We start from the raw sequence: 12,889 nt of genomic DNA on the forward strand, positions 1-12,889 counted from the left end.
GCGATTCCTCCTTGGTACGTGCCAAAATAAAGTGGAAGTTCGAAGACAAAATGGTGTCAGATTGTGGATGATGTGATAGTCTGCATGAGTGCATGTCCCAAAGATTATATAATGAATGACGTTTTCCTCCTTACAGACCTGTTGTCTACCTTTTCCTAAATTATATGTCTGGCCTGAAGGTCGTAAGTGATAAGGAGGTGCAACTGGTACCACCAAGGGATGGAGAAGTAATGGATTGATAATTATGTTATGCTTTACAGGAGTCTTGCAGGATTTAAAAAGGGGCACTTTCTTTGTGCAGTGGGAGAGAACTTTGGTCTCAGGCTAGGGCATGACTGGCGTCAGTGCTAAGAAGATAGGGATAAATACTTCACAGAAGGTTAGAACATATTGAGTCAGAGCTAGGGAGAGAGAAAACTGGCTGCATGCAAGATTGTTGGATCTGTAGCTCCCTCCCACATTGCAGAGATCAGCCTGCTTACTAGATGGTAAGCCAGGCAGCATCTATGGGAAAAAAGCACAGTCAATGTTTCAGGCCCAGTCACCTTTTTTTCCCCACCAGTCCTGCTGAAGGGTTTCGGCCTGAAACGTCAACTGTGCTTTTTTCCATAGATGCTGCCTGGTCTCTGCTGAGTTCCTCCAGCATTTTGAGTGTGTTGCTCGGATTTCCAGCATCTGCAGATTTCCTCATGTTGTGGATGGTAAGTATTATTTTGAATTCTGTACTGCCACTATCTTAGACTTCAGGTTTTCTTTCTGTTGTGCATCTGTGCTATTTCTAATAAAGTGTTTTCTTGTGGTCTTGAACATGTGTGCAGTGTCTCCTTTGTTTGTGGTTGCATTTGCAAATACCCCAAGCTGAATGAGAAAAGAGCACAAACGAATTTTAAAATAACTTTCATTGCAGCCATGTGACATTTTAATTGATTTTGATTTTTTACTTATTTAGAGATATAGAAGTGGGATTTGAAACCACACATACAGAGGAGACTGCAAATTGAATGCAGTGCCTTAGACCACTTGGCTATCCTTCATCCCTTAACTTTACGCTAACTCTAACTGGAGGAATAATCATTCATTTGAATGGTGTCAATCTTCACTGAAGACAAAAGTGAAGATAACTGATATTAATAAAAACAATGGAAGAAAATAAAAAAACAGATGTTTTTACTATCTTATATACGTTAAATTCACATTCAAAAGAATTTTATTTAAAACTAGTAAATTATAAGCTTAAATGCTTTTCATCATCAGTTCCACTGGTAGAATGAGCTATCAAACTAGATGATGGACAGGACTTAGATTCGGCAACCTATGGTCATTGGAGTTTAGAAGAATGAAGGGGGATCTCATTGAAACCTATTGAATATCTGAAGGCCCAGATATGGAGATGTTTCCAATGGTGGGAGGGTCTCGGACCAGAGGGCACAGCCGCAGAATAGAAGGACACCTTCTATTGAGCAGGAATTTCTTTAGCCAGAGTGTGGTGAATCTGTGGAATTTAATGCCACATTTTGCTGCAGAGGCCAAGCCATTCAGTATACTTAAAGTGCCTGTTGCTACGTTATTGACTCGTAAGCATGTCAAAGGTGATGGGGAGAAGGCAGGAGAATGGAGTTGAAAGGGAAAATAAATCAGTTATGATTGAATGGCAGAGCAGACTTGATGGGCTGAATGGCCTTGTTCTGTGACTATGGCTGTTACTACTCATGACCCAATACTGCATCCATTGACTACTGTGGCAAAAATGTGGACCAGTTTAGAGTGCAATCTGATACTCGATGTTTAAGTTTGGTCACAGAGACATTTTATTTAAAAGTGTCTTAAAACACATATCCGGTAAGTTTCTAGGATCAAATCATGTAGCAGATTAGGTTAATGATTAATGGAGACACAAGAGACTGCAGAGGCAGTCCAGGTGAAGGGCCTTGATTGACCATTTCACTCCAGAGATGCCACCTGACCCACTGAGTTTCTCCAACATCGCGTGCTCGAGCTTTACATTTGTGAAGTTCTGTGTTCTACAGACAATTCAGTTTTGTTCCTCAGTTCAGATTTGTTAATTCAGCTATTTTTCTCATATACCTTTGACTGTGTTCAAATAATGCTATATGGCTGTTGGCATGTTAAATTTCCAAATCTAGTCTTATTTCTTAATCCAATTTACAGAATAATTAAAATTTCTGTAGATGCAAATTAGATTTCTTTGTCCTCCTGCTTTAATTAAATGGAAAAACACTTACCATGCAATACACAAATTTCATTGTGGATAAAGCTATCTGAGCCATTTTTGTTTCTATTTCTCTTCCAGTTTTAAAAAAAATCATTGCCTCATTCATCCTGATTGAGTTCATTTCTAAGTAAAAAGTTAAATACTGTAGACATTTCTCAAGTTACTCACCAATCAAAGTTTCAATATCAGGTACACTTCCCAATCCTTCCAGGAGCTCGTGCAACAGGTCATTATGATCTGGTGAAATAGCTTCCTGATGCTCTAACAGCAGCTATTGCAAGAAAAAGAAATACAATGAATCACCACTGTTTCATTTTAACCCATCCTCAAATGTTCATAGCCAGTGAAATAAAGTAAACTAAAGATACATCATGCTGAATACCAATGTGCTGTCTCTGCTACCTGAAAGCAAATAAATCAGTTAGAAAGATTACACAAGTCAATTGCCTAGTCAATATATTGCTTGGTCCTGAGCATTCTCAAAAAAGGTGCTGTTCTTCTTTTTGGGATTTAATTAAATGTCCTCAAGATTTTCAATTTCCCTTTGTCTCCTCACTTGTTACTTCCAGAAGAGTGGACTTTTTCCATAGTTATACCAAACATAAGGGATTATTCATATGCTGGAAATCTTGGGTAACACACACAAAATGCTGGTGGAACCAGCAAGTACAGCAGCATGCATGCAAGGGACTAAACAGTCCAGGTTTTGGGCTGGGAATTGCTGAGTTCTTCTAGCAGTTTGTGCATGTTGCACATAGTTACCCCACACAGAAACTTGCCCAAGCTATCTAAATACCCATCTGAGTTAGTCTTATTTCCCCGCAGTTGGCCCATATCCCTTTAAACACTTCAGATCCATGAACCTGTCCTAATGTCTTTTAAACACCGTTACTGAAAGGTACCCTCCTCTTATAGTTCCTCTGGCAGCTATTTCCCTATACTCAACACCTTCTGTGTGGAAAAGGTTGCCCGTTAGAGTCACTCCTAAATCTTTCCCCTCTTATCTTAAACTTACACACCCTAGTTTAGACTTTCTACCTTATCTATAACTGGCATGATTTTTATAGCACTTCCGATGCTCCAGTTAAAAAACAAAAGCCCCAACTTTTATTTTAATTTGAGCAATCAGGCTCTCCTTGTAACTGAAGCCAACCTGTCCCAGTAAGATCTTTGTGAATCATTTCTGCGCCCTTTCCAGCTTAATGACATCTTTTCTTTGCTTTATGACAAAAACTTAATTTCCTTTAAGACGTCAATATCCGTTGTGATCAGATGTATATGGCTGCAAGCAGTAAGTCATGCAATTTCTTTTCCTGATTTTCATATTGCTGAAAGGTATCACAAATTGTGTTTGATAATTTGTAGGCCTTTTACACCAAATGATCCATGTTCTTTCTCTCACTTGTTTACCCAATGCAATTTACTTATCCACAACTCTCATCCCTCAGCATTCCATCCAGTATTTAAATTAGCAAAATCTAATTTCTGATAGCTTTAGGGTAAATGTTTTTCTGAGAGTGACATTTGCTTACTATCCTATATTGTGGCCTCAAATTTTAGCTTTCCTTACAAAAGTGGTAGCAACTGAATTTCCAACTCAGTGAAGTGTAAAAATCTCTATCAGGCTGTCACTCTTGTCTTCTCTTTCCCAGACAAGCTTTGATCTGCTTTCTCTTTTCTGTACCCAATCTCAGTTCTGGATTTATTTGATACTTTGCACCTTCCCTTAGTGCCTCTATTCTTTACTAACATTAGAATGATAACACTGCAGTGTTTCACATACTGTTATCATGATTTTGTTCAAAACAAATACAGAATCTATTTGAATGCCCGATATGATCCGTATATCTATGCCCCTAGGTCTTCTGTTCTTCTAACCCATACAAACTCTTCTAATGCAAATAATATATTTCCTTATGTGGGCACGTGGCCAAGTGGTTAAGGCAGTAGACTAGCAACCTGAAAGTCGTGAGTTCGAGCCCCAGCCAAGGGAACGTGTTGTGTCCTTGAGCAAGGCACTTAATCACACAGTGCTCTGCGACGACACCGATGCCAAGCTGTATGGGTCAAATGCCCTTCCCCTGGACAACATTGGTGTCATGGAGAGGGGAGACTTGCAGCATGGGGAACTGCTGGTCTTCCATACAACCTTGCCCAGGCCTGCGCCCTGGAAAGTGAAGACTTTCCAGGCGCAGATCCATGGTCTCGCAAGACTAACGGATGCCTCAATTTCTTTATAAGACATACACCATAAGATATAGGAGCAGAATTATGCCATTCAGCCCATCGAGTCTGCTCCGATTCCCAATAAAACGCAACACACTTGCATTGAAATTCATATGCCAATTACTAACCATTCAGGAAGGTTAAAAACTAAGGTCTAAAACTACATCAAGTGAGACTCAGTCTGGATTTATCTCAATCTGAACAGATTTAAGACACTTAGGTGATAGTATTATAAAAATCTCAAAGGTGCATAATAGATTATGTACACTTTATACAACCTTACAGGCAGCCACAAAACAAAAAACCCAAATTAACCCATTAAAAACAATGACCTAACGTGCAGGAAAAAAAAACAAATCGTGCAAACAATAAAAGCAAGCAAATAACATTCAGAAATGAAGTTCACGAAAGTGAGATGACGACCACAAAGGCAATCACAGCCGATGTGGTTAGTGGCAGGCTACAGCGCAGAGATGAGTAAACCTCGCCAAGCAGTGAGCTGAACACTGGCCTGACCCTCTCCTCCAGCCCCGACACTCTGACCTTTTCAATCTGGCCCAGAGAGTCATTCCTCACCTTCAGACTGAGGCCCTCCCTCCCACTTCAATATGCTCTTATGTTGCTCATACATTTTTCAACACACCAAATCTTGGCAATTATTTTCAGCTTCCACATCTTCATGAAAATCATCTGCTCACGAATGTGCTTGCAGAGGTTGCACTAACTCCATGCCAACACAGTTAGTGGCAACAAGATAGTTATACTTTATTGATCCCGGGGGAAATTGGTTTTCGTCACAGTTGCTCCATAAATAATTAAATAGTAATATGTAAATTATGCCAGGAAATAAGTCCAGGACCAGCCTATTGGCTCAGTGTTGTAAAGGGAGGAGTTGTAAAGTTTGATGGCCACAGGCAGGAATGACTTCCCATGACGCTCTGTGTTGCATCTCGATGGAATGAGTCTCTGGCTGAATATACTCCTGTGCCCAACCAGTACATTATGTAGTGGATGGGAGACATTGTCCAAGATGGCATGCAACTTAGACAGCAGCCTCTTTTCAGACACCACCGTCAGAGAGTCCAGTTCCATCCCCACAACATCACTGGCCTTACGAATGAGTTTGCGAAGATCAAGCTGTGTTCAGCGAATAGAAACAGAAGTTTTACCACAAAAAAATGCTTACATAAATAACCAAGAAAAGCCAAAAGTTCAATCACATTTTTAAAAGTTAATTATCTATAATTTAAACTAAGAGTCTCGGCTTACCAGGTTTAAGCTTTGCACAGTGACTACTAATGGTTTACACTAACATCTTGAATGCTTCAGTTTCTGAAGTATTTTACTTGAAACCCCAAATCAATAAAAATATATGTATTAAAAGGAGGAATAAGGGAATTAAATTTCAGAAGCACTCACTCCAGTTATGCCTGTGAAATTACTGCATCTTTTATATTAAGGCAGGTCAATTTAGAAATTGCACAGGTATACTTACAGTAACATTTTTGGGGGAATTTAAATATTAATGGAAGCATACAATAGATGTATATGGGGTTTAGTAAATAAGAAGTGTCCAATGTCCGAATTCATTTCTTTGGATGTGGGTGGCATGGTAGCATAGCGGCTATCAAAACACTATTTCATTGCCAGCGACCCAGGTTCAGTTCCAATGCTGCCTGTAAGGAGTTTGCATGTTCTTCCTGTGGCTACCCGGGTTTCCTCCCATTGTCCACAGACATACAGTTCAGTCGATTATTTGGTCACCGTGGTGCAACTGGGCCGGAAGGGTCTGTTACTGAGCTAAATAAAAGATGAGCCAACAAACTCTATCACCAATGAAGTTGGTCTTGAACTTAACCCAGATATGAAGAAAATATTCAGATACAACTAGAAATACAATACAAACATCCAAATGCAATTTGGATGCTGGGAGTGGGTGGTGGGGTTGGAGGACAGGGAGCACGCGACAGAGGGGGTGGGGGCACACGAGGGGGGGTCGGGGGCGCGCGAGAGGGGGCATAATGGGAATATTGAGAGATTTGTGTAGGCACAAGAGACTGCAGACGTTGGAATCTGCAGCAACAAACAATCTGCTGGAAGAGCTCAGGCTGTCAAACAGAACTTGTGGGAGGAAAGGAATTGTCAGTGTTTCGGTTCAGTCGTGATGCAGGGTTTTGACCTAAAACATCCTATTCATCCCGCAGATGCTACTCATCCTGCTGGGCTCTTCCAACTCCTGCTGCCAGGAGATCTGTGGTTTGGCTGGTGCACAGAAAACTGACATAAGCCACATTGAACAAAATCTGCTTGTACCTGGAGTGATTCGCCCACAGTGAAGACCTACACCCAACAACATAGGAATATCACCTTCTCCTCCAACATTAGATTTCTTAACAGTGCACAAACCCCCAAAACAGTACCTTATTATTCTCTGTTTTGCACTTTTTTGTTGCCATAGATTTTTATGTTTTTGCACTAAAGTACTGCTGTAAAACAAGCCTCACTTCATAGGTCAGTGATAATAAGTCTGATTCCAATTCATGAGTTTAGACTCGTGCAAATTCATAGAAAGCACATGCACTTACTTAGACATTCTTTGAAATATTTCTAATAGAGACAAACTTTTTCACTTCCACTGTTGACAAAAAAAAGCGAAAATAGGAGTGTTCACAGGCTTGTGCTAGATACACTGAAATATGGGCAGCAGTCCCAGGTGTGCACACATTTACTGGCTTTGGGGACCCACCCCCCCCCAGCTGATGCACGCAGTCAAACACAAGAGAAGTCATCACAACAGCTGTATTTTGAATAGTTTACAGAGAAAACTGGAAGTTCAGTCAAATGTTTGTTTTAAACAATCCATTGAAGGGGTCGTGAATCAAAGTACTTCACAAATGCCAAGAAAGAGTGGATGTCCATATCCTGATGAAGGGTCTCAGCCCGAAACGTTGACTATACACTTTTTCATAGGCAAGTTCCCCCAACATTTTGTATGCTTGGCTTGGATTTCCACGTCGGCAGATTCTCTCTTGTTTGTGACTTCACTTTTCACCGGAGACAAGAGCAGCTAAAAGAACCGAACTGAATGCATCGCTTTATTTAATGGAAATGGCAGCATGAAAGTGTACAATAAAGCAATTTTAGTCTCTATATGGACGGTGTTGTCTGGTTAATGCTGAGGTTGAAAAAAATGGCACTAAGCACAGCAAAAACCAGTTCACTAAACATGGATAAACAGGAGGAAGTCTGCAGATGCTGGAAATCCAAAGCAAAACACACACAGGGTGCCAGAGCAACTCAGCAGCTGAGGCAGCATCTATGGAAATGAATTGATGGTCGACGTTTAGGGCCGAGACCCTTCTTCAGGATTAAGACAGAAGGGGAAAGACCCCAAAATAAAAAGGTGGGCAGAGAGGAAGGAGGCTAACTGGAAGGTGACAGGTGAAGCCAGATGGGTGGGAAATGTAAGTGTTGTTTGGATTGCTTGTGCTGTTAGGAAATATTGTTGAATTGTGACATTATGAATGGTATAAATATGGATTAACTAAAATAACAGCCAGTCTTCAGGAAATAAAACCCTGTACCACAAACACGAGAAAATCCGCAGATGCTGGAAAACTTGTATATAATTTAACATCCAACTCATACTTTACGGCTGGTGAAAACAATTATTGGGTGTGGGACATTCTGATAACATCCCATTGAAACTACATATGGAAGGACACAAGATGAATGCTCCTGCTAATAGCACATTGTTAATGATGTATCCTGGATACTTAAGACACAGTTCAGGACAGATCTGTTTTGCTACGTAACAGTCTAGTTAGTTGTATATTCATGGAGCCAAACTTTCAACACTAATAAAAGAGGTACTCTATATTCTGGGTGTCTGCCTTTTGGAACAGACACTAGTGTAGAATACTCGAAGGGATTCTGCTAATTGCGATGTGCTACCTTTGTAGTCTGTTGTCACTGGTACGATCTTCTATGCGGTAGTGTGCTGGGGCAATGGTATCAACACAGGTGATGCCTACAGGCTCAAACTGAGTAGAAGGGATCTGTTATAGGAGTCAAACTGGGAATACTGGAGGCTGTGGTAGAACAAAGGACTCTCTGGAAAATCCTGATAATTATGGACAGTTCTTCTCACCCTCTGCATGCCACCTTGGCCGAACAGAGGAGTACTTTCGGTAATACACTATGACAACCGTGCTGCTCCAGAGAGTGCTATATGAGGTCATTCTTTCCCTCGGCCATTAGGCTCTATAACGAGTCAATCTATAGCCAGGGAAGTGATGACCCCCTCCTGCAACACTGTTATCAACCTCTGTTTACAACACCCTGCTATCGGAGACACCCTGTAGCTAATCATTTATCATTATCTGGGTGTTGAGGTAGTATGAAACATTGTCCTGCTGAATTCCTCCAGGATTTTGCGTGTATTACTATAAAACACAGAGTCAGGAGAGAGCAAATCAAATTCTCCTGGAGTCACTCTCTTCTGCAGCCTGAATAAAGACTCTTCTATTTTCCAGTAACAACTTCTGCGTGGCTCAGTTACAAAGTGCAATGCTATGCCAATCATTAAACTACTCACTCGACTAATATTAGTGAAATTGTCATTACAAAAGCGACTAGCATTCATTTCTAGAGGACTAGAATATAAAAGCAAGGTTGTTATGTTGAGACTTTATAAAGCTCTGGTGAGGCCTCACTTGGAGTGTTGTGAGCAATTATGGGCCCTTTATCTTAGAAAGGATGTGCTGAAACTGGAGAGGGTTCAAAGGAGGTTCACACAAAAAAAAAATCCAGGACTGAAAGGCTTGTCATATGAAAAGCATTTGATGGCTCTTGGCCTGTGTTCACTGGAATTCAGAAGAATGAGGGGTGACCTCATTGAAACCTATCAAATAGTGAAAGGCCTCAATAGGGTGGATGTGGAGAGGATGTTTCCTACAGTGGGAGAGTCTAAGACCAGAGGACACAGCCTCAGAATAGAGGGGCATCCTTTTAAAATGGAGACAAGAAGGAATTTCTTCAGCCAGAGAGTGGTGAATCTGTGGAAATCTTTGCCATGGGCAGCTGTGGTGGCCAAGTCTTTATGTATATTTAAGACAGAGGTTGATAGATTCCTGATTGGTCAGGGCATGAAGGGACACAGAGAAAAGGAAGGAGATTGAGGCTGAGAGGAAAATTGAATCAGCCATGATGAAATGGCGGAACAAACTCAATGGGCCAAATGGCCTAATTCTGCTCCTATATCTTATGGCTTTGTGTATGTTATAGTGCAGTGGTCCCCAAACACTGGGCCGTGGACCGGTACCGGGCCGCAAAGCATGTGCTACCAGGCCGCGAGGAAACGACATGATTTGGCGATAGGAGTCAGCTGCACCTTTCCTCATTCCCTGTCATGGCCACTGTTGAGCCATTACGCACGCGAGGTCATTACCTGTGCATCATCCATGTCAGCACGGGAAGGAGATCAAGTCCTTGAGCTTGCAAATGATGGCAGGCTGAAAAGTATGTTTGACATAACATCTCTGCCGGCATTCCGGATCAAAGTCAAGGCTAAATATCCTGAGGTAGCCACGAAAGCACTGAAAACGTTGTTTCCATTTCTAACATATCTCTGCGATGAATGCAACGAAAACTAAATTGTGGAATAGACTGGACATAAGAAACCCCCTTCGAGTATCGCTGTCTCCCATCACCCCTCGATGGCACTGTCTTGTTGCAGGGAAACAAGCCCAGGGCTCCCACTTCAGCGATATTGGTGTGTTGCAATGATTTTATATGTTCATACGGGGAAAATATGTGCTGCGTGTTTAATATCCAAACGTTACTTAAAATGTTATGATGCTATTGACTGATAAGTGACTTATATAACTAGATAACAATTACAGCATGGAAACAGGCGATCTCAGCCCTTCTAGTCCGTGCCGAACGCTACACTCACCAAGTCCCACCGACCTGCACTCTGCCCATAACCCTCCATTCCTTTCCTGTCCATATACCTATCCAATTTTTCTTTAAATGATAATATCGAACCTGCGTCTACCACTTCTACTGGAAGTTCATTCAACACTTACTTCAAGCTCCTCTGATAATTGACTTATCGCTATATTCATACGAGGAAAATATGCACTGTGTGTTTAATATTAAATTCATTAGATAAACCCTTTTAGAAATGAAATTGAGTGTATTAGCCACTTACCACCTATATTCCGGTCGTGATTAACACTCCCCCCCCCCCCCCCCCCCCGACTCCCGAACAGAATCGGCAAAAGTGATTTGTAGAAAGAAAATTGCAGGTACACGCATGCACACTGGTGCCCGCGCAAGGCTTCATGGTCATTATAGTCTTTCTCGGGGTAAGCTCAACGTATTTGACTGCTACTTTTGTCCGTTGGCAACCCTACCCCCCACCCCCCAACTGGGTCATCCGGTCCGCAAGAATATTGTCAATATTAAACCGGGCCGCAGTGCAAAAAAGTTTGGGGACCCCTGTTATAGTGCACTGCTGCAGTTTAGGTAGCTGGATAAGGTTGAGCCAGTAAACAGGAGAAAGTGATATATTATGATCTGTGGTAGCTTCCTCCCCAAAATTGCTTCACTCTGAAGGATTTGACAGATTAAGCTAACATTTTAAAGTTGCTAGTCCTAACAAAAGGTATTAAAAACTTATTTCACATTCCTTCCTCCTCAACATGAACTTACGTGAACAAGTATGGTTAAGAAAATGGAAGTTTGCTTATTCTAAACAGCCTATTGAGTAAAAAAAGATGATGAGTCAAGCAGAGTAACCAGTCAGGCATAGGAAAACACCAGAGCCACTGATCCCAGTTGAAAATCTCAAAAGCCTAATGTTCAGTGTCTGGTTCTGATGTAAGACAGGGAAGATATTAACAGAGGATGGTTTATAGGAACAACTCATTGATTTAAGGTTCACCACAAACAAACCAAAGAGAAAAAGGCCATTCATTGGCAGGGTGGAGACATTAGACTGGAATTGTGTTTATCGTGCTTTTTCATTTCCAAGTAGCTGTTTAAAAAAAACACTAATTTGTCTGCAGTGCATACAAAATAAAATCACACGCAGAGAACAATCACTTGGTCAAAATGCTGGAAGATGATCATCACCTGTGGAATTGCAATTCACTACAAATTCAACATCAAGAACAGCAAAAGCAATGGGGAAGGCAAAGAGTCGTTAAGTAAAATCATTCAATGAGTCTTGCTAATTAACCAAATTAATACAGGAGAAGACAGTGAAACAAAGCATTCTGTGCCATGGTGGTGTTCATTCAAAATAAAGTCTCTTTAAACAAGACAATAGGGATAATCTAAAAACAGAACCTTTGGCAATAAACAGCTACATCGACTATTGGACATATTGTTAAGGACAGCTCAAACAGAGAGTAGGTATTTGTGTTCTTTTAATAAAGAAAAACCATTAAAAATTATAATGAACTAAGCTACATACTTCTCAAGTATTTAAACTACAAAGACATAGTATCCTGCCGGGAAGACTAATGGGCCAAATGACCAATAGCAAACAATAACAAAGTGGTTAGTTAAAGCTTTTTCAAGTATGTAAAAAATTAAAAGAGAGATGAGAGTGGATATAGGACTGCTAGAAAATGAGGCCAGAGAAATAATAGCGGGGGACAAGGAGATTGCAGATGAATCGAGTGAGTATTTTGCACTTGTCTTCACTATGGAAGACACTAACAGTGTGCCAGTTGTTAAAGAGTGCAAGGGAAGAGAAGTGTGTGCAGTTACTATTACAATGGAGAAGACGCTCAAGAAGCTGAAAGACCTAAGGGTACATAAGTCATCCAGACCAGATGACCTGCACCCCAGCGTTCTGAAAGAGGTAGTGGTAGAGATTGTGGAGGCATTAATGATCTTTCAAAAGTCATTGGACTCTGACATGGTGTCACTCCACTCTTTAAGAAAGGAGGAAGGCAGCAGAAAGGAAATTATAGACCAAATAGCCTGACCTCAGTTCTTGGGAGGATGCTGGAGTCAAATGTTAAGGATGAGGTTATGGAGTACTTGGTGACAGGTCAAGATAGGTCTAAGTCAGCATGGTTTCCTTAAGGGAAACCTTGAGGAATTGTGAACAGTTTTGGGCTCCTGATCTAAGAAAAGACGTGCTGCCATTGGAGGGGTTTCAGAGGAGGCTCACAAGGATGACTCTGGGAATGAAAGTGCTATCATATGAGGAACGTTTGATGGCTCTGGGTCTGTACTTGCTGGAATTTAGAAGGATGAGGGGGGTTTCACTGAAGCCTTTTGAATGTTGAAAGGCTTAAACAGAGTAGATGTGGAAAGGATGTTTCCCATGGTGGGGGGGATCTAGGACAGGAAGGCACAGCCCGAGGATAGATGGGTGTCCATTTAAAACAGATGCAGAGAAATTTCTTT

General features: G+C 41.2%; 1 protein-coding gene across 2 annotated transcripts in view; it reads right to left on the minus strand.

Moving 5' to 3' along the window:
* iqgap2 (IQ motif containing GTPase activating protein 2) overlaps positions 1 to 12,889 on the minus strand; it is a 287,122-nt gene that overhangs the window by 41,784 nt on the left and 232,449 nt on the right. For both annotated transcript variants that reach the window (XM_072257878.1, XM_072257879.1), the window contains exon 31: positions 2,402 to 2,504. In XM_072257878.1, coding sequence (XP_072113979.1) covers positions 2,402 to 2,504 — 103 coding nt within the window. The remainder of the gene's footprint in view (positions 1 to 2,401; positions 2,505 to 12,889) is intronic.

This window comes from Mobula birostris, chromosome 5 (assembly GCF_030028105.1).
Source record: "Mobula birostris isolate sMobBir1 chromosome 5, sMobBir1.hap1, whole genome shotgun sequence".
In the NCBI taxonomy this organism is placed as follows: domain Eukaryota; kingdom Metazoa; phylum Chordata; class Chondrichthyes; order Myliobatiformes; family Myliobatidae; genus Mobula; species Mobula birostris.